Source organism: Pezoporus flaviventris, unplaced genomic scaffold (assembly GCF_033815535.1).
Source record: "Pezoporus flaviventris isolate CSIRO_AGI_PZ_B2104156 unplaced genomic scaffold, CSIRO_AGI_Pfla_v1 ptg000078l, whole genome shotgun sequence".
Taxonomy (NCBI): domain Eukaryota; kingdom Metazoa; phylum Chordata; class Aves; order Psittaciformes; family Psittacidae; genus Pezoporus; species Pezoporus flaviventris.
The window spans coordinates 10,590,786-10,612,479 of NW_026892626.1; the positions used below are offsets into that span (position 1 = coordinate 10,590,786).

The 21,694-nt window shown below is 40.5% G+C and overlaps 2 protein-coding genes across 3 annotated transcripts in view; one reads left to right on the forward strand and one right to left on the reverse strand.

The window, feature by feature from the left end:
• Positions 1 to 1,153: 1,153 nt before the first annotated feature.
• KNOP1 (lysine rich nucleolar protein 1) lies at positions 1,154 to 9,333 on the reverse strand. Its single transcript, XM_061474139.1, has 4 exons — positions 7,955 to 9,333; positions 4,373 to 4,441; positions 3,808 to 3,885; positions 1,154 to 1,506 (listed from the first exon to the last, which is right to left on the reverse strand). Exons 1-4 carry the CDS (start codon positions 9,299 to 9,301, stop codon positions 1,195 to 1,197), a joined length of 1,806 nt encoding a protein of 601 aa, XP_061330123.1. The 5' UTR covers positions 9,302 to 9,333; the 3' UTR covers positions 1,154 to 1,194.
• An 849-nt stretch (positions 9,334 to 10,182) lies between these two features.
• The window catches only part of IQCK (IQ motif containing K), a 49,113-nt gene continuing 37,601 nt past the window's right edge, over positions 10,183 to 21,694 (forward strand). Inside the window, exons 1-4 of one of the 2 annotated variants that reach the window (XM_061473996.1) lie at positions 10,183 to 10,320; positions 11,681 to 11,736; positions 13,400 to 13,538; positions 15,336 to 15,433. In XM_061473996.1, coding sequence (XP_061329980.1) covers positions 10,272 to 10,320; positions 11,681 to 11,736; positions 13,400 to 13,538; positions 15,336 to 15,433 — 342 coding nt within the window. In that variant the 5' untranslated portion in view covers positions 10,183 to 10,271. The remainder of the gene's footprint in view (positions 10,321 to 11,680; positions 11,737 to 13,399; positions 13,539 to 15,335; positions 15,434 to 21,694) is intronic. The other variant, XM_061473995.1, reaches the window with a different exon arrangement.

Below are 21,694 nucleotides of genomic sequence, written 5' to 3' on the forward strand. Positions count from 1 at the left end.
CTTTGAGATCACTGGTGAAAAACAGACTTGCCCTGAGGTAGTGCTGGTTTTAAATGACACTATAAAGGAGATGTTTCCTCAAAGACCCTGCAGGAAGTGGTTCAGCATCTTCTTCATCCCAGGTATAGGAATGGATTCATAGCAGCCCTTTAAGCTGGAGCCTCTCCATAATTTTCACTTCTTCTCGGGAGTTGCCCAAAATGTATCATCAGATTTGTAGGCATGTCAGTAGTGTTTCTTCAAAGTAAAACACCATCGCTTCGTACCACTCACTGAGCGTAAAAATGTCAAGATTTTACAGAACACCAAAATCCTTTTGAATCACTGAGGTAGTGTCCTGGGTTCAGCAGTAGGAGTCATTTTTCTCCTTCTTAGTAGCTGGTGCAGTGCTGTGTCTTTGACTTTCAGCTTGGGAACAGCACTGATAACACCGATGTTTTTAGTTGCTGCTTAGCAATGTTTACTCTGACCAGGGACCTTCTGAGTCTCATGCTCTGCCAGGGAGGAGGGGAAGCCAGGAGGAAGCAGAGACAGGACACCTGACCCAAATAACCAAAGAGGTATTCCATACCACAGCACGTCATGCCCACTGTATAAACTGGGGGGCAGTTACCTGGAAGGGGAGATCACTGCCGGGGTTGGGCTGGGTATTGGTTGGCGGGTGGTGAGCGATTGTATTCTCTTCCCTTGTTATTTCCCTTATCATTGTTATTATTGGTGGTAGCAGCAGTGGTTTGTGTTATACCTTAGTTACTGGACTGTTCTTATCTCAACCCGTGGGAGTTACATTCTTTTGTTTCTCCTCCAGGCGTGGGGGGTGGGGGAGAGGAAGGGGGGTAGTGAGAGAGACTGCGTGGCTAAGTTTAAACCACACAGATGTAGCTGAAAATAAGGTTATAAAATCAGCATTTTAAAAAAATTGACTAAGTTTCAGCTAGTTACAGGCATTGCCCATGTAGCTGCAGTCTTCAAAGCAGACTGTCTCTTGCCTTGTAAAAAATATTGTAAAGGTATCAAAAACTTACTGCTTAGCTGAAGTGAGGACTCAGCTCTAGTTCATGCAGTTGACAACTTGTAGTACAAGTGCCTCATAAATCAAATTTCTTAAATATATCTGTTTTCAAGTTAAAATGATGTGGGAAGTGAAAAGAAATTTGCCAGTTGAATTTCTATTCCTTTTATTACTTCGGAGTTTTAATCTTCAAATTTTTTAGATCTGGATGTATATTTGTCTATGTATACTTTTTTGTTGGCAGCAGGTTGAAATCCAAGACCAATTCCTCTATGTTGCCTCAAGTCCATCGCTTTATCAAATTCCATCTTCAGAGCCTGCTGTAACTTCTCCTCCGCTTCCCTGTTCAGAGCCATGTTTGGTTTGTTTGTAGTTGCTGAGAGATTTTGAATAGGACCAGAGCCCTTTTTAAAGCCACCCATCAGTCTAAGAAACTTCATTTGTTGCTCAGAACTTTGAAAAGCAGCTGTACTCCACTGGCCAAACTTTGTATCCTGTGAAGCAAAACAAGGTTAGTGCTAAAATTAAATAATACCAAGATTAAGGACAACAATTTCTGGCTGTGTACCTTGAGAACAGAACCAACTACAACAACCCAACAGGGCTCAGAAACAGTAATTTTATGAGTAGTATCTCTCGAAGGACATGATAAAAAAATGACACAACCCTGCATGAGTGCATCCTCATTTGCATTTCAGCCCATTTAACCTGGAGACAAGGTTTAATGCACTTTGAGAATCTCCTTTCCCTCTGTCTTAGGAACCTTGGCTTTTCTGCACTGTGGATAATACTCAAAGAGCCAGATATTGTCCAATCATTTCTCTTATTCTAAGACAACCGACAGCTTAATCTTCTTTCACTCTGTCACTTTGTGCAGTTATCTTCTCATTTTCCTGTTGCCTCGTTTAGGTATCTGTGGGTATTAGCAATGTTTTAGCACATTTTGGAGACAGCGTTCAATCTGGCTCTCAAGCTTTGAGTAATATTTGCAGTCTCATCCCACTAATATCGCAAGGGTGCAAAAACTGAGGGTGAATCCTTATCTGACAGGACTAAATATAGTACCCTGAAAGCCTCCCTCCCGTGCAGCTTGCTCTGGTCCTTGTATTCGCCTCTCACTGTATTCTTTGAACTAGTTCACTCCTTCAGGATTTCTGTTTTGTCTGCAGCTGTGTCCCTTCTGAGAGAACAGCCAATGTCCAAGTAAAATCAGGCTTCAGCCATTTGTGGATTACCAAAGACACATCATATGATTTATAAAGTTCATGAACTTTTGGCTTACCTAAGAACAAGCTTCATTATCTAAGGATCTTATTTGACTCCCAAGCTATATCTAGGAGCATTGCTCTCATTTATAACTGTTTTTGGCAGAACCGCTACTCCTAATTTTTTCTTTAAAATTGGGGGTGATACTAAATGGACTGAGCTGGCTACATCAAAGGAAAAATGTGAATTTAGTGGCGTGTCTTATGGAAGCCTGAAATCCTTCCAACTGAACAGTTCCAGCTTGCATGAAACAGTCATTCTCCACTCGACAGCCAACATGACACACAGCATGCTACTCAATATTGCAGGCAAGCTGTAGCAGGCTTTTTAAGCTAAAAAAATGCAAGGCTGGAGTGTCATTCACTATGAGAGGCCAGAATACCTGCTGTTAAAAGAGCTATCCATAGTACTTCAGTATTTTTACTATGCTCAAAGACAAATTACTGTATAAGCCCAGCTCTGTGACAGATGCATGTGCAGATACACATAAATACATGTCCTCCCTTTGGCATGGGAGACATCTGCACAGATGCAGAAATAATTATGCCTTGTCAAACTCTGTAATTTCTTTTAAGTGAAGCACTGGCAGGCACTACACATTGCTTTTGCTGCATTTCCAGCTCACTCTGTGAAGCTGATGAATTAATTTTCTATTCTTCTGTGTACTCCTAAACAGAGACAGATCAGCACCACAGAACGGAGATCCCCTGCCAAGGATGTCATTTTTCTCAATGACTTCAAAGACTATTAGATAGTTGCAGTTCCAGAGCTATTGCAGTCTGCCTCCCACTATGTAAAAACCTACAGGAGTTGTTTCTGGTGTTTCATTGAGGTATATTCCAACTTTCTAGGCTTACTGGTAGTCTTATCAAACAACTAAGAATACTGAATTACAAGCAAAGCTTTCTTTCTGAATCTTTTTACCACTGCTACACTCCTGCCACAATTTCTACCCCATTCCTGTAAATGTGTCAGGAGGCAGGCTGAGTAGGATGCAAAAGCAAAGAATAAAGAATTATCTTTCAAAGAGGTAGAAGAAAGATGTAAAAGTTAGGAGAGGACTGACTGTAAATATCACACGTGTTATCAGCCGTCATCCCTTTTACCTTTCTATGTTTACCCCTGTTTCTGAATGTCTTCCACGTAACAATTCAGATACAATTCAGTGACTGCTATATCCATAGTCTAGAATTATTTGTATTTCAGAGTCAGCAGAAAACACTTCTGTAGCATTTTGTCATGGCTCATTCTCCAGAGGAACCAGACTAAATGTTGCTTTTGAGGGCTGATGCTGGGAATTAGAGCACTGTACAATGCCAGCTGCTGTTGGGAGTTCACTGGTCAGCTTGCAGACTCTCCTGGGATTGTACTAACTTGTTCTAGAGCATTCCCTTAAATTTACAGTCAAAAGGAGGAACGTTGTGGCAAGCCTTGTACCTGAGCCATGTACAAAGAGTACAGTGCCTTTTTCAGGAACTTGCTCTGTGACACAGTATTTCTGTCAGATCATGATCTAAGTTCATACATACCTGTTTCACTTTGGGACTGAAAGCCTTAGTTTTGCCAGATTCTCTATCGATTTCTTCTTGCAGAGCCTGTCGCCTCACCTAGCATGCAGAAAAAACAGCACAAGACACTATTTTCTGTGTGTTAAATGAGTTAATATCATTTACAATGAAAAGATAAGACTAAAAGAATTAGTTCTCTTCAGAATTTTGCAAGGATAGTTAAAAGGTTGCATGTGATCCATTTACACTCTCAACAACAGAACTGTGATTTTGCTAGTGGTATTTTAAATGAACATTTTGCTGTATCAGATATATTTAGTCTTCTAACTGCAGGTAACAGCTACGCTGAAACTGCCAAAGTTAATGAGACGCAAAGAAACCTGTATTTAACTTAATAAGCTACTTAGACATTGACTGGAGCTGTACATTTTGGACTTAACCCATGGAAGGTAAAACACACTTTAAGCAGAGCTCTATCTAGGGAAATCTTGGCATAGACAAGCAACAAAGGTTTTTTGTTACAAATTCTATGCATACAATAAATGCTGTATTGCTTTAAAGCTTACACAATTAAGACAAAGCATACCTTGTCTATGTTAACTTCATCACAGTTTCCTTTTTTTTCCTGTACAATAATTACATCATCCACATGTTCCTGTAAAACGGTAAAAAACCTTGTATGGATGTTTTTATCCATTCTGGTTAATTAGAATTTACATAGCTCTGACTACAAAAGTAGTAAAACCACCGAGCAATAAATTAGTACTAATGTGAGGCAAGAAATAGTCAAATTTAAGCTGGAAATGCCAATTAAAGCTGTGTATTTCTATGGGGAGACTTTCTCCCCAAGGAAGAGATCCTTTTTTTTCCTTTTAAACAAAGAGCATAAGGGTTTTCTTTGGATTCACACATTAAAATGGACCTGCCCACATCATTGGCACATACACTAATGTTTGCAGACAGGGTCATTTCAAATTAAACCACTTCATAACAGTTTAAGTTTATACTTCAAGTAGGGGGCAGAAAGAGTGAAAGTTAACATAAATTCAAAAACCTGGAAAGAGCACAGGAAGAGGTGCAGACATACATAAAGTGTCTCCTACAATGGCAGCAAACAGCACTTTAGTTCCACATTTGGGAGTGAGGAATGGGGAGCTGATGTGGAGACAGAACAGCTCCAGCAGGTATGACTGGGCAGGACAAGAAGAGGTAAATCAGTGTCAGTCCCCAAGTAAATACTGATACTACTCTGAAGTGCAGCCCTTCAGCAGGTTCTGCTCCCACTGACTGGAACTTACAGATCAGCCTTTCCAAATTGGTAATAAGGGTAAGATTTTGGGGCATCCGGTGTAATGGGGTAAGTAGGAGGTCCAGGATGGGTAAATTAGAGCCATAAGCTTTAGACCAGCCTGGAAAAGGTGGCCAAAGGGAAGATCTATTGATACAGCTAACATAATAATCCAAGCATGAAATAGCCAGGGAACGCCAGGACAAGGAAAAGATTTGTCACATACTTCTGTCAGCCAAAGCTGCTGTTACTTTTTTTAGGGTTTATAGTTTTATTTAAAGCCATGAATGATTTAGTTCATTTTCCAAAGCCACCATTTATGTACTGATTCCACACACACACAAGTACATGCACCATTAAAAATGCGAGAACACTGTCTGCAGTAAGGAGAGCTTGTTCTTTTGGATGAAAAGATCAAAACCCCAATTTACTTCTAGATGGCCTGGTACTGTCTTTTCAGATCTATTCAAACAAGCAGAACTGATGTGACAGGATTCTGCAAACAGCTGCAATGTTACTTTTTTTTTTTCTAACTGGAAGGTCAAGTGGAAGATGAGGAAGGAGGAAGGGTGCACCCTCATCCCTGCCAGTTCACAGCCTGTTGCTGGCTTGCTGAGGGTTGCTGTGTGGCAAAAATTACCCCTGCAGGAATGGTGGTCTTCCCCCAGCTTCATGGAAGGGGAGCATGTTCACATGTGGTAGGATTCTGCTATCTGCAGGCAAGTAATTTCAAAGAAGTAAACCAAGTCATCACTCTGCCCAAGGTGACAGTAACGGTCTCCAATTGGAAAAACCATGATCATTGACATAAAGTGGGTATCACTCTACATTGTCTTGAAAAACTCACTCATTTGTTTGCAGCACAAGCCCCACAGAGGATTTTTCAAGGCATGCAGCAGTGTGTGAGACACTGTAGACTAGAAAACGTGTCAAGACTATGGCACAGTTAAATGAAAGACTGACATTATCCGCCATTTACTACAACAGTGTCTTTTGGTCTGGCAGGAACTAGATTTCTCTGGAACTGATTTACCCAGACTTCTCAATCTTCAGGACAATTTCCCTGAAGTGCTTCTTATTATTAAAGGTCAGAGCTGAATATGGGAAAGAGAAGCAACACATGCATCATCCTACGTCCTTCTCCTCAATTGTTTGCAAGGTATTTGCTGTGTTTTCCATTGTAATTCATCATGAGATTTTACTTGTTATTAGGCTTATCTTGCCTCCACAGAATGTGAACAGCTACAAGAATCTAAATAATGTCTAACAGTCTCAAAAAGTCAGTGTCAATTTAATTAGAAAATATATGCCAGCAATAAAACCATCTTGTCCTTTGAATGGTCAAACAGAGAAACCTAAGGACAAAGCCCCAAACATCTGCTCACCTGGTGACTGAGAAGCATACACACTCCCAACACAAACCTTTGTGGAAAAGCCTCTACCTGTGTCTCCATGGACACTGAAGAACCTGCTTACATAAAATCTGTATTGAATTATTAGCCAGATACCAGAAAGCTGCTGGGTTTCCACAGAACATGAAGAAACTGCATACAGGAGTGCGTAACAACACGAAGCACACCATGAAGCTGGCTGGAGAGGCAGCCAGTGCTGCAGCCTGCCCTGTCCCTGGTTTACAGAAATCTTCAATGATGATTTATTTACTAGAGCTTGACTTTTAAACAAGCCAAATCCCCGAATTCTTGATAAAAAACAACTGGAGTGCGGTTTCCCATTACCTCTGAATATCAAAGCAAGCTCCTAGTCACTTGCAGTTAGCCATTTTTGTTTAAGTAGTAAAAATACAGGTAGGTACCTATTGAATTTCTAAGCATCTCACAGCTTTATTCCCAATGATAACAACAGAGGTTAGGCATGTAGGTACTAACTTTAGGCACTTAAATAGCTTTAAAATAAGAACCTAATCAGATTTTAAAAAAGGAGCTAAAAAAAAGTTAAAGCAATAAAACAAGATCTTAATAGCCTTTTTTTTGAGGGGGAGGGGGGAATTGGGGAGCGAATCAAAGAAAAAACCTCTGTATTTGTGTATTTCAAATCTTCCATCAGTTCCTCTCCATGTTTGTTTCACCTCAGAAATGGCAGTACTGCAAGACTCTAGGATGGGATTTCCTTTAACAGCCAGTCTGGATATAATTCCAGTTACTTTCAGGTATAATTTACAGCTCTTGCATCGTTTTATTGTCTTGCATTGATTTACTTTATTAAGAATTTGTGTTTAGGTTGTTCTCTAGTATTTTTCTATCAGAATTCATACATCAGTGCTCTAGGCCTCATCTACACTTTGGATTTGTAGGATTTTCTCTAAAGTTTTGTCCAAGTTAGATGACAGGTTTTGGCTAAATTTCCCCCTTGTTTCTAACACTGCAATTTCAGCATTAACAGCAGCAAAAGCTTAAGAAAAAGTCTAACACAGTTAGATGCACTCATGCTGCCAATGTTACCAACCTGCTCAGGTTAAATGACATGGTATTAAAATCCTATTTTACAGGAGTGCTGCCACTTTGCCAAGAGCAACTAAAGGAAGGACAGAACAACACTATGTCTGTACATACGAGTTTTCTTTTTGGGCCAATACTTGCTCTTAGTTGTAATATTTACATTTTCACAGCTGAAACACGATCACTACAAGAGTGTAGTGTAGCATTAAAAACCATTTTGCAGTGTTTTACAACTACTACATGCTGAAATCAACAGATCAGCTGATCCTGCTTCTTGAACCCAAGAGAAGGCCCCTACTGACCTAAGTGTATCCCAATGGTCTGAACAGGCTTAGCAGCCTGCAGGCACAAAGTGCCTACCTAAAAAGCTTTCAACTCCTTAGCAGGATTCCTTAGCAAAGACATCCTTTTCTTTACAACTTACCAGTGCCTCATTTCCCATGTCTTCTCTTTTGATCTTTTCTGTGTTTGCTTTTGAACCTGGTTCTTCAGCAGAGTCCTGGCGTGATTCTTTTTTCCATTTTTTCCTTTTTCCATCACGGCGTATGTGGTTACTGTGGCACAATACCCCATCTACAGTGCCCCCTGTGACACATTCTGTTTGCTTCATTTCCCTCTCTTGGTTCTTTTTAGTGCTTTCGAGTAGTGTTATTTTTTGGTTTTTTGATGGACTGTCATTGTTTAACAAAACTTTTGAATCCTCCTCTTTCTGAATCTTCTTTTTCTTCTTGATGACTTCACGATTATCCTTTATATTCTTCCTGCTTTTCTTCCCAGAAAGCTCTTCTTCCTCAGACTCAACTTTTTGCTGGGCTGGGAGATGCTCATCTGGAACACTGTGACTGTAGTCTTTATTATCTGTATGTGTTAAGGAAGAAACATCTTTTCTTCTCTTCTTCTTCTTGGTCTCTCTGCTACTTCCAGAGTTCTCAGCTGTGTCCTCTTCCTCTCTACTTGTCCATGTAATTTCCAGGGCATTATTTCTTTTCCTTTTTCCAGAGTCACTTAATGCAGTGGGGCTATCAGAAACTCCATTGGTATTGTCCTGATTATCTGTTTGTGGTAAAAAGGAGTCAGGCTTATCTTTTTTCTTCTTTCTCTTCTTTCTTCTCACATAATTCTTCTCCCCATCATTATGGATAATATCTGTAAAAGGTTTTTGTGAAATACATTTCTGTGGGGTTTTAGGAACTTTTTCAGCCTGTTCATGTTCACTGTCCTGGATGTCCTCTAATGAACAAGAAAAAATGCTTTTCTTCTTTTTTTTCTTGGTTACTTCACCATCCAATTCCAAATTCAAAGAGGTCTTCTTTCTGCTTTTTTTAAATGCAAATCCATTTTCATTAGTACCATCTGCATGGGGATTTGAAAGCTCCACATCACGACTCTCATTATTCTCCAATGATAAGGAGGAATGACACTGGGCTTTTTTCTTCTTCTTTTTGACAATTTTAATTTGTTCCTCCGATTCTTCTTTAGGTTCTGAATCCAGATGGCCTTCTACATTCACAAAGCTTTCTGAATGTGCTTCTTTCAGTAATCTAGAGCCAGTTTTCTTTTTCTTCTTCTTATTTTTCAGTTCTAATTGGTCTAAATGCTCATCTTTTAATTTTTTCTTTTTCCTTCTCTTTGTTTTTGTCTCAAGCTCATCATCATCCTCAATTTTAATGACATTTTGAACATCTTTCTCAGTTTTAGTGACAGTTTGGCTCCTACTCCTTTTAGCTTTTTTCTTTTTTTGTAGAGGTTCCTCATGAACTTCTTTTATCATTCTAAAAACATGAAATGGAGATGTTAGTGCACAGCTTCAACAAGTCCCAGGCTATCTGGTCTCCCTTTACTCTGAAACCATTCTGTATCTCATCACTCTTTTTCCAGTTTCACAGTTTGCTTTCTGTGATAGAAGGAACCAGAAGTGCTGCACTGAAAACAGTGTACTGGAGTGGCCACAGCGTGGTTTTTCATCTTCCTTACTGCTGCCCTTGTTTGTTTAGAACTTTTTATGTGTCTCTCTGCCAGCTGCCCAGCATGATCTTTTCACAGGTTTAGCTACTCTCTAAAACATCCTTCCTAAGTGACAAAGCGGATACTTACTATATGTGTGTGTATGTATGTATGTGTGTGTGTGTATATATGTGTGTATACATATGTGTGTGGGGTTAAGATGGTTTTCCACACATGTACAACTTTTCACTTATTTAGCACTGAACTTCACATCCCTTTCTTGCCCACTTGGCATTACAGTATCCTTTCAAGGCACCTTCGTAATAACCTTGAGTTTGCTTCTGTTTATGATTGCTTGTCCTTGCTCTGTGTTTTTGGGACACTCGTGCCTATGAAAAGGTTACAGCAGACCTCTGTGCCTGCGGTACCCACCCGGCGACAGCCCTGCCTTTGCTGAGGAACCTAGATGCTCCCATCCTTTAATCAATAACTAACCCACAGGGCTCCGTAAGTGCCTCTTACACCCCTGCCGCAATCCTTCAAACCCCAAGTGTACCACAGCACACCGCGGTGACCCGCCCGGCTGGGCCCACCCAACTCCCGCTGCACTCCGGCCCCCGTTAGATGGACGGAGCGCGGAGGCCCCCCCATATGGGCACACACCATTTACCGCCGCCGCTTACCTGCCGCGGCCACGTGCAGCTCCGCCGACCCGGAAGGGGAACGTGGGCACGCCCGCCCCGCCGAGGGGACCGGTGGCGCTGTTGCCGCGGCAACACACCACAACACAACGCAGCATGGCGGAGGGCGGGCGAGAGCCGAGCCTCTGGGAGCGCGTGTGCGCAGGTGGGAGCCGGGACGTGCCGGGGGCGGCCCGGCCCTGAGCCCGCTGCGGGCACCGGGAGCGTGGGCCCGGCCCTGACCCCGCGGGCACAGCCCCGCAGCCTCGGTCACTCGAGGCTCTTCCAAGCTGCTCCTCGCTGCTGCAGCGTTCAAGGGGGCTCCTGCCCGGCTCTTGGCGGAGAGGCGCTCGGTCTCAGCAGCGCTGTGGAGCCGGCGGAGGGGCTGGCTGTACCTGCTAAAACCCGCTCTTCGCACCGCTGAGAACAAGCTCCCGAGCGTTATCGTCACCAACTTCTGACAGAAACATACCTCTGTGCGTGTTCCCGCTGCCAACAGGGCCACATGTACCCAGCTTACTGCAGTAGTGTCGTGGCCCGTGGCTTACCGCACAGCAGTCTGCGCCCTGCGTGGAGGCAGCTTTGTGGGTTATCCTGGCAGCGGAGTTAGACTGTTGCCTTGGGGAAGTAGAGAGGTGACGATGTTACTGCTGTTCACGGCAAGTTCTGTTACCCGAGCCTGATTCTAATAGCAAAAGTCTTGGCCTTTTCCCAAAGTCAGAGTGCTGAGGCTGGTCAGGAAGCTGAGAGACCGGCACTGTGGCTTTGTGGTGGGCTTCTCTTCAGTTAGCACTTCATAATGCCTTAAAAGTAGTTATTTTGTGTTAAAATGGCAATTTTAAATGCAGGGATAAACTTTCTTATTCTAATATAACTCATCTGAGCCATGCGTAGTATGTGTGGAAGTGGCAATGCCAGTAAATCCAATTAGAATGGTAGAATGGCAAACGGGTTTGGCTGTAGGAGTTTTCTGTATTGTGGAATCTCTAAGATTTTTTTTCATATCAGTTCTATTGTCCTCATCTTTTAATTTTATTCCCCTGGTTCACTCAGTAATCTATATGGGTCATGTACTGCTTTCGCCTTTTGTGTTTTGATTGATTGGTTGGTTGTTTTGAAGGTGGAGACCAATGCTTAGCAATGTCCTAGGGATTTAATTGCTTATAGAGGAATGCAAATTAAAAAGCAGTATTATACACTGGTAAAACAATGGCTAATTCTATGCAAGCATCTGCATTTCACTTACATTAAAATATTCTAAATTGTTAATTTAATTAAAGGTCTCTTTCTGTTAAAGGATTCTGTTATCACTGAGAACCTGGGACTTGACTTAAACCGCAGACAAGAGGCTCTGAAGTTCTCACTTGTTTTAAAACATTAGAATTCACGTTAAACATTTGTGGTATACTAAATTTTACTGTTTAAATCTGGAATAGGTATCTTTAGAAAGTGATGTTTGTTTAGGAGAAAAATAGTTATGTTTTTAAAGTCTTCTGAATAAATACTGTACTTCTTTTTACTTCCAGAGTATGAAGCAGAGCAGCCTCAATTTCCAGATGGTCCTGAATCAAAACAAGAATATGTGAGTATAGTTCAGTAAAAAAATCTGTATAGGGCTGGTTTTAGAAATATTTCGCATAACTAAATGGAAAAATTAGATACCCACAGAGTACACTCATTCATAAAATGAAAAAAAGAAAACCCAAACTCCAACCATATTTTGCAAACAACTTTCATGAATCAACAAACCTAATATTCCAAATAATTACTTTATTTAAAGCAACTTGGGTGGCGTTACACTAAAATTAGATTGGCAGCTGTGTTTGGTTTGTACGTCTCGCTGTCTTTTAGCTGCAACTGTCTGCTTCACAGGCAGGGCTCTGAAGCATGCCAGGAGCTCCTTTGGGTGGTGCTTGAGCAGAACGAGTACTGCAATACACGGGAGAGGGGAGCAAGCACAGCGACAGAGTTACTGCCCAGTGTCACATATATGATAGGTCACATAGACGTGGCCATTGAAATTAGTGGATTAAACCTGGTCAAAGTCGTTTGGAGTCTAATTTTGGTAAATTCAGTCTCGGAAGATTTGTTTGGCAGACATAAAAATTTAAAAAAGACAAACCAGTTTAAACCTTTGGCCCCAAAAGTTCTAGGAGCAGCAAGATTCTTTTGGGCATCTCATACAAAGTTAGCTTTCATTTAAATTAGGCATTTCTGTAGATGTATTATCTTACTATTCTTTGTTATTTTAAAGCTATTTTAAGACATGGTTTAAATTGTCTGACAGTGGGTCTGTTTAGACTTACCCTGTTTCCCCAGATGAAACGGGCTTCATTCCAGGCTGTTATTAAATTTGAATAGTGAACTCTGCTTGTGGCATTAGTCTGGGCATAATATATTGATATATTTGAGCATTCAAAATGAAATAATATACCTTGTTACACTGATTTTTTGTATCTTGCATGTGTTAAAAAGGAATCTCTGCAGTTATTGACATACATTGTATTACAAGTGTAGTGGCCTGATCCCACCACCTGCTTTGCAGTAGCTCATGAATCCAGTTGAATTTAAAGTGAAACTATTCAGGTGACGTAATTTTCATAACATATTTTCATAGCAAACTCTAATGTGGTGCATTCTTGGGGATAAAAGGCTGTACCTGTCTTTCTATAACAGGTGTAGCTCAGTGTCTCTTAAGAGTATTTTGCAGGCTCAGTGTAACAGTTCCTGCGCTCCTAAAAACATCCGTAAAATTGTGGGCTGTCTTTTTTCATGATATCCATAAATGTCTCTATGTGGGGAAACTAAGGATTTGTTCTGAATTTGTCTATGCTTTGTTTAGAAGGAAAGTTTATTTTCTTTATAAGGCAAGCATCAGGACTCCTGAACCATACAGAAACAAACATATCAACCTCTAGGTGGAAAATACTTATTCATAAAATTTTAATTTTCAAATTGCAAAGGCTAACATATTTTTTAAATTGTGATATCTCACCTTATTCTCTTAGAAACATTCATATACCTTCTGTTAGGTTTGGATATTTTTATTGTGCTGGAACTGTGCAGAATTTTTAAAGCTTAATTCTTTCTTTGAAAGTACTCATAAAATAATGAAACAATTTAATATTGAATTAGAAATTATGTTTTTTGACTGACTTTATACTTTTTCATGTTGAATTGGATTTCTTTTTTTTTTTTACAGTCTTAATTGGGATATTTATATAGGTTACATTTATCTTGAACAGGTGTCTTTGGAAGCAGGAATAGCGCAGCCATTATGTATGGGACAATTTTATTCAGCCCCTGCAGCTGATACTTCTGTCCAACAGTTGCTTTCCGCACCCGAGGCAGATCCCCTTCCAGAACAACCTGATCCAAAAACGTGTAAGTAGGAGTATATTATCTTGAACCCTGCTGTGATTATTTTTTTTGCATTTGGCAAGGGTTTGTCATGTGTTATATTTAAAGTGTTAACAGCTACACCACCTTAAGTGGAATTTGCGTGATCGGACCCCTGGTCTGTAAACAGGGAGCCAGCTTGGTCAATTGATCAATGGAAGAAAGCTCAACTGGTGCATCATGAGTTAGTAGCATTGTCTAGCTGTTAAGATAGGTTCTGTCATCTCTTCCAAATAAGTGACATTTTATTTAACCACTTAAATCAGAGAAAGGCAAGCATTTTCTCCTCTAATTTAATAATGCGAAACTAGGATCAATAGATTAAACAGACAATTGAGTTTGAAAACTGCTTTCAAAATATCATCTTTGCCCATCTGCTTACAAATTAGAATGGAAACAGCTATAAAGTTTTTTTTCCTCCATTTTTATCTATTTCTATACTTTATAAAATTTACCAAGTAGCAGTGTGTTTTTATTATGCATTTTAGCCCTCCTGTTTGGCTCTTCCTCTCTTCCATTCATTTGTGCCCATTAGGAATTCAGGTTGCTAATCACAAGCAATGTTACCCTTGGCTATTATACATATATAGTGTCCTTCCAGTTATGAATATTTTTTGGCAGGACATGAACCAATTAAAGGTATAAAGCAGAGAATAAATTTTCAGCTGTATTGCCAGAAGAGAACACTTCTATGACTTAATCTTTACTGACCCCACCAAAACCTGAATACTTACTGAATGGCAGGCAGTCTGCCTTTAAATCAAGGACAGTCCTTTAGCCAATAAGCCATGCCTGCTTGTCTAGGATCCTAACAGGTTTTGGTTTGTTCATTTTTCTGAAGGAAGTGCTCTTATGCCTTCTTACAGGGTCAGGCTCCCTGTTCACTCTGGCCCAGGGGTTCAGTGCCTTCACAAAAAGGGGTAGAAGGCTCCTCCACTTCACCCAGTTTATGATGGTGAAAGGTCTTGTCAGGGATGATGGAGATGTGGGTCAAAGCTGAGAAGGAAAGGGTGCTTGAGTCTCTAAATTGAGCAAACATGTAGCTATTAGGCTATATGTAGAGGAGCATAGGCCATAGCACTGCTAGTTTTTGGTGATAAAAGACTGGAACTGCTTGCTTCTGCATGGAACTCCATGTTGCCAATATGTGCGAGCACGTGAGGTATGGTAAGCAGTAAGGGCAGCGCAGTCAAACATGAGAGACATGCAAACTGAGACATCCCTCTCGAGTTAGGAAAACTGGGTGTATGGAGGCACATTCAAATTTCTGAAGGATCTGGCAAGTAGGAAGTATTATATGAAAGAAATCACAGCATCACTGAAACATAACCTTGATTTTTTTCCTCTGTCTAGAAATTCAGTTTTATGACCAGCTCTATTACTGCGCATTGTAAGGGGCATGAGGATAGATACCAAAAGTGGTCTAGCTATAACAGGACTGAGTTCAGGGCATGCCAATTTACTTTTCTTTCTGTCAGGGTAAATTAAACTGCTTCTGATGTCTGAGCTTGCTCATTTAAAACTAAGTCTGACATCTCTAAGGAACACCGTAGTTTGCAGTGTTGATGCACCTTTAGTATGAAATTTACTCAAGTTTATGTTGTCTTGGCTGAAGAGAAGTGAAGACAGATTTGTGGCTGTATCTGAACTGAATTAATCTGTTTAGTTTAAGCTGTGGTGGTACTGATAAAATAACTGATATTTAGTTTATGATATCTAATGTTTGCTTTTTTGTGAAATCTGAGTGCTTACTTGTAAGTAAAGGCTGTGCTGTTTTCTCAGGTCCTCCTCGAGAATACTTAGAGTATTATGTATTTCCAGTACTCTTGCCCGGAATGGAGGAACTCTTGCATCGAGCACAGGAGGAAAAGTGTTTCGAGGTTCGTTCTCAGTTTTCAGTTCAAATCACTGGCAGGAAATCACAGAGTTTTATTTCACGAGCTGTATTTATTTGTTTATTGCAAGAAAACCTATCACAATAATATGAAATAACATAGCACGAGTTGTTTTGGATCTGGTCTTGGATATTGTTTTCTCCAGTGATTTAGAATAGTTTGCATATTGCACTCGATTGTTATGATGATATCTGACTCCCAGACAATCCCCCATAAATATCCAGTTGTATCAGCCTAAATAGTGTTGTATTCTAAAGAAAGAGGCTTCCTTTCAGGTTCATACACTCTATTGAGGATGAGGTAAAGAATTTGAATTTTACTTCAATACTCAAAATATTTTTGCAGTCTGGCATCCTAACAAAGGTGTATTTTGTTCTTTAGCTGTTTAACATTCAGTGTAAATTCCATTTAATTGGAAACCAGGGTATTCAGCATTAATGAGCTTATAAAAATTGTACATTTTAAAAACAATTTTGTTATGTCTATTTTTATACATTTGGTTTCAGTGTTTGTGTGCATAATTATGCCTGGAGAGACATTCCTCACTGTATATAGGGAATGCTTAAAAAAGCATTAGAACTGGTGCAAAATAAAGCTTATTGCATCACCATAGCCTAACTTGAAAACCACCAGCAATAGATTAGATACTGGGAGTTTTGGGGTCTTCCATCATTCCTGCTATTTTCTTCAACCATAGAAGCAATTATTTTTCTGCTTCTTTCCTACTTTCTGCCTTTCATCCACACTTTCCAATGTAAAACCTCTCCATATTTTTATGCCTGTGGCAGAGCCTCCTCTTACTTGCAGCTTCATAATATAAAAAAGCAATTCATATAAATGCAAATGCAAATTTCTCCCTTTTTCTACATAATACATATCTGAGAAATACAGTCTGTGCTCTTGAGGTTATTGATTAAAATGATAGTGAAATGAGGAGGACTTTGTTACTCATGGTTTATTAATCATCTTAGGTCCTGATCTGTATATATGATAATAGACATTATGTGTGCTGTTTGCCGCTGATCTGTACATGCCTCACGCAGCCAACATAAATAAAGCTTACCACACTTGAACAGGCACCCCAAACCAGCATTTTAAATCCAGATTGGTACATTTAATAACAGTAAGTTATTTCAGTTTTTGCTTAGATCGTCACAAGGTTTGTGTGTCTATAAACTGGTTCATTGATAGATGTGTGTATATGTGTTTATAACCTGTAATTAATACAGGTGAAATAGGAAAATGGTTCATTTACATGTCGTTATGGCATGACACCTCTGTGCATCGTTCCTGGCATCACATTTACATTACCTAGCTAAGAACAGTTCAAACATGTATATTATTCATCACACTTTTAATGAAATCTATATTGATTAGGGTTTGGTTTTTTTTTTAAAGGAAGCACATATCCTTTAACAGGGAAAAGACGTGTCTTACAGCTGGCTTAAAGTACAGTCCTTGATAGATGATCCATATTTCTGGAGGCAATAAACCAGCACTTAATAAAAAAATGCTGGAATTCTTAGAAATACTTCAGTTTCAACCTCAGGACAAATCTAGGTTACTTTGACTATTTTAAATCTGAGCAATTTTGCAGAGCTTCCGTAGTACATAGATTAGAAAGTATCTGTTCTCAAAATGAATTTTCTATGGGTCTGTGCTGCTTTATAGTAAACTATTAAACCCAATTACTTTTTCATGTATGGAAATGTCATAAAAGTAAGCATATCTGTTAAAAGAGTGATTTTTGTCATTACATGAAGGGATGTCCTGCTGTTTAGTTTTAGTTTAGGAAAGCAAGCTTATGTCAGATGATCATTTTCCATTGTGACATCATTTCTTCCTTCTTTTGAACAATGGCTCTTTGTGCTTGCCTTATAACTGAATATTTATGTTCTTTTCCATTACTGTCCAGGTGCTGGTACTTGGACATTCTGTTTCCTGATCTGACTTAAATACATCTTTTCAAATTGCACTTTTGTTTCATAAGAAGTGTTTTGTTCCATGTGGATTTGGATTAAAAAACATGCTATGATTTGTATTTAAATGGTTAGTGCAATAACTGGAACAGATTTAGGGTCAAAAGTAAAGAGCTCTTAGAAACCCAGAGTTAGTGACAGGGAGAAAGGATCTTGTGGTACCACCAGAATATAGCTTCAAAAACCAGGAGAACAGAGTAGAGAAATTCGTTGAACTCGTGAGCGAGCAGGAGAGGAGCATGGTTAATTGTGATTCAGCTAACTGCAGCCATGAAGGATGGGAACAGAATACTGGGTTTGAATTTTGGCCAGACATGCATCATTAAAGCCTGTAAAGGGCAGCTGTGCAGAATAAACCGGTGGAAGATGAGTGGAAGGAGCACTGGAAGAAAGGGAGGAATAATGGAACCGACTGCAGTCAGCACTGAATGAGGCTGTGAGAAGAGAGGGGCCATTGCGGTGCAGTCCGCAGAGCTGCTGCTCGATGGGGCTCACCACAGCTTCCCCCGCTGTGAGGGGGAACGGAGCTGACTGAGGGGCGGGAGGCGCGAAATCCATGCGCGCGCCCCGCCCGCCGGAGCGCCATCTTGAGGCGGCAGTGCAGGGCGGGCGGCGTGGCTCTCGCGGGGCGTTTGTCCTTCAGGCGAATCCAGAGGCTGTTAGTGCCTACCCAACCGCTGCAGGGAGAGCTCACAAGTACAAGCATGTGGAAAGTATTTTGTTCCATGAAAGAACGACAGCCACTCTCTAGGTGTGCGCCCTGCGGCCGTCCGGCTACCAGCACCGGGAGCAGATTAGGGCAGCCCGGTCCCAGGGACAGGGAGCCCAGGCACAGACGGAACTGTCACGGGCAGGACTCATCCCACCTGCTGCTGCCACCTGGCAAGGAGCGCTACCATGCTGTGTGTTCTTCCTCCCTGCTCGGTGTTCATTCCTGTCCCCGTGCTCAGAAAAGCTGTTGGGACTTCTAATTTGTGAATGCAGGAATCCAGGTTCCAAAGGTTTGGGAGAAAGTGCAGACAGCCTCTACCTTTGGCAGATGTATGTGTCTTAATGCATATTTATGTCCTTTTATAACGGTTTTGATGAGATCAAGCTGTACAAGCTTATGTCTTAGCATAAAGCAATGCTGTTTGGCAAAAAGCAGCAGTGATGCAGCTGCAACTCAAATCTAGAGTGTCCTCAACAGTCTTCTATACCTCTGCATGCCGTGAACAGGCAACAAATAAAACCAGCAAACACGGAACTCAGTGTTTGTTATTTCCAGCCCAGCACCTACACTTTTTAATTTTTACACTGGGTAATTTTTTTAGTTCTAAGTTCCACTGATTTTCCCCTCTTCCTGTGCCTAAGTAATGGAGCATCAGGACCAGGCCCTCTGCAGGTGATTTTAAGAGCAGAGGTAACCTTCACGGGGTCAGGTCCCAGAGCCACTGTCAGCAGCCTTCAGCAGCCTTCCAAATGAAACACCTCTGTGGTGCAAGGGGCAGCTCAGCTTCCTAAACCATTCACTCTTCCCTATCTACACAATTAGCAGTTTTGCATGGTGTATTATCTGGAGTACCACATCCTGCTCTGGGGCCCCCAACATAAGAAGGGCATGGTCCTGTTGGAGCCAGTCCAGAGGAAGCCACAAAGATGCTCAGAGAGCCGGAGCACCTCTGCTCTGGAGACAGGCTGCGAGAGCTGGGGTTGTTTAGCCTGGAAAAGAGAAGGCTCTGGGAGATCTTATGGCAGCTTCCAGGCCTAAAACTCCTGTAACTAGTTTACAGGATCAGGAGTAATGGCTTCAAACTGGAAGAGGGTAGAATTACCTTAAACAGTAAGAAGAAATTCTTTATTATGAGGGTGCTGAGGCACTGGCACAGGTTGCCCAGAGAAGATCTGACTGCCCCATCCTTGGCAATGTTCAAGGCCAGGTTAGATGGGGCTTGGAGCAACCTGGTCTAGTGGAAAGTGTCCCTGCCTGTGGCAGGGGGTTGGAACTGAATGATCTTTAAGGTCCCTTCCAACCCAAACCATTCTGTCATGCTATGATAAAAATTACATTGGAGAGTTGTTTGAAATTGTGGGATAGGAGATCAGATCATGGGACAAACAGAAGAATTCAAGGAAGAGATCAGAAAAGACGCACCTGTGTCTGGAAAGGAAGAATTATAGAATCAGATGGGAAAGTCAGGAAAGGAAGACGTTTGTGCTGAAAGTAGCCATTTGTTTCGGAAAGAAAGCTGCAAGATCTTATTTGGAAGGCTATATAGAACAACTGTAACTTATTTGGAAGCTATAGCAACTTAAACAGTTAATTTAAAATAGGCTGTCTTGCATTACGTAGTGCATATGAGAAATCTGAAGAGCAAACTCCTAGAAAAACCACCAGCTGCTAGATACATTTGCAGACTTCAAACTGGCATAAATATGAGAACAGCCTGCAAAAGCTTAGTTTTTAAATTAGAGATGAAAGGAACCTATTAGCTTGCCCAGTGTATTCCCTTGCTGATTTTTCTTTTCCCTAGCATAACTTCTCCTGTGCTTTATCCTATCTGCTGTCAAATGTCTCTGGGGGAAAGACTATTTTCTTAAATCTTTTCTCTCATGAGAACTGGCTAATGCATTCATTTTTCAGCATTAAAATTGAACAATGTTTAAATGTTTTTATTAGCATAATTCTGACTTCTCTTTCTAGCTTGCAATCACAGAAGGAAAGTGCTGTACCAGACTCTGTAATGGAATATATTATATTTAAAAGTATGATAGATCAGGGAAAGTGATGGAAGAAGGTTTTCTAATGACTTTGCCAGCTTCTGATCACCAGTATTTTGCATGCTTATTACCAAGCACATCATATTTAAACTGAAAAATGGGAAATTAATTCTGAATATAAATAGTTTATAAACACATCTGCAGGTTAACAATGCACATTGTGCAGATATTTCCTGTGTTTATCCTGATTCATGCAGCATAGGAGGAATGTGTCAAAGGCAGGTCAATTTATGTCATTTTTTCCTTTCTATTAGTGTTGCCTGCTGTGCAACTAATGATTTAATTCACAGCAAAGGGAACTGTTTCCTGGCAAAAGAAATAAAGTAAAAAGATACTCAGCTTGACCAAATTCCTCCTTGATAAGTTCACTGGATCTAACAAGGATAAGGCAAGATAAATTTGATTCCTTTAGTGATGGCTGTTTTGACAAGACTGTTCTGATTGTGTTTTCCCATTGCAAAGGAAAAGCAATTTACTTAGATTAAATTACAACTGCAAAATTAAATTAAATTTTGTTGTCAAAGTATAGAATTTATTCTCTGAAACAATTCACTAAGTGATGGCGCGCAGTTTCATACTGTGGTTGCAGATAGCTGTACGGTGATTGTAAGACTGCTATTAGTTTTCAGATTCTGTTCAAGTCAAAATTTGTCAATTTAATATCTAAAATGACCTGTAGAAAGCTCTCTAGTGAAGGTGTTGTTCTCTTAAAGCTCAGGTGTTTGGCTTCTCAGAACAGTTTCTGATATTAGCATGACAAGTGTGAAAATACCGTAAGGAGATGTGTCTCATCCCATAGCTACATGACTACCCTGTGTTCTTCACTGTGTAGTCAGCACCTCACATAATGTTCCTCTTCTACTTCACCTGTAGCTGGAGTAATTGATTGACCCCCAATTGATTGACAAATTATGCTATTTGATAATATCCCAAACTGAAAGAATTATGCTGCCGCAGAAAATATATGGACTCAGTCAGAGATCAGTGTGATCAGACCAAAGCTGATTATTATAAAGCAGCTATCCTTTTTATACTGTTGTCTGCATCTGCTTACGATAGCTTGCTGTATTATAATCAGATACATATTCTTGTAGCACACAGCAACTACGGCTACATATACAATAGCTTGCTGTATTATAAATGGATACATACACAATAGGTTAGTATATTATGCTTTGATACATATTCTTGCAGCATACAGCAACAATTGTACAGTATACAATTGATCAAATAAGTGTATGGGAACTTAACCTTTAAAACTTGCTGTCCTGGGTTTAGCAGTAGCAGTCAATTTTTCTCCTTCTTGGTAGCTGGTACAACGCTGTGTTTTGACTTCAGCCTGGGAACAGTGCTGATAATACCGATGTTTTCAGTTGTTGCTAAGTAATGTTTACCCTAACCAAGGACTTTGTGAGGCTCGTGCTCTGCCAGGGAGGAGGAGAAGCCGGGAGGAAGCAGAGACAGGACACCTGACCCAAGCTAGCCAAAGAAGTATTCCATACCACAG

What these genes read in the sequence shown, in the direction of transcription:
- KNOP1 (XM_061474139.1), bottom strand. Translation starts at nt 9,301, where the DNA reads ATGATAAAAGAAGTTCATGAGGAACCTCTACAAAAAAAGAAAAAAGCT. An exon ending in ACATGGGAAATGAGGCACTG is followed by an intron (nt 4,442 to 7,954) that starts GTAAGTTGTAAA and finishes ACCGTTTTACAG; the next exon opens with GAACATGTGGATGATGTAAT. An exon ending in ATGAAGTTAACATAGACAAG is followed by an intron (nt 3,886 to 4,372) that starts GTATGCTTTGTC and finishes TCTGCATGCTAG; the next exon opens with GTGAGGCGACAGGCTCTGCA.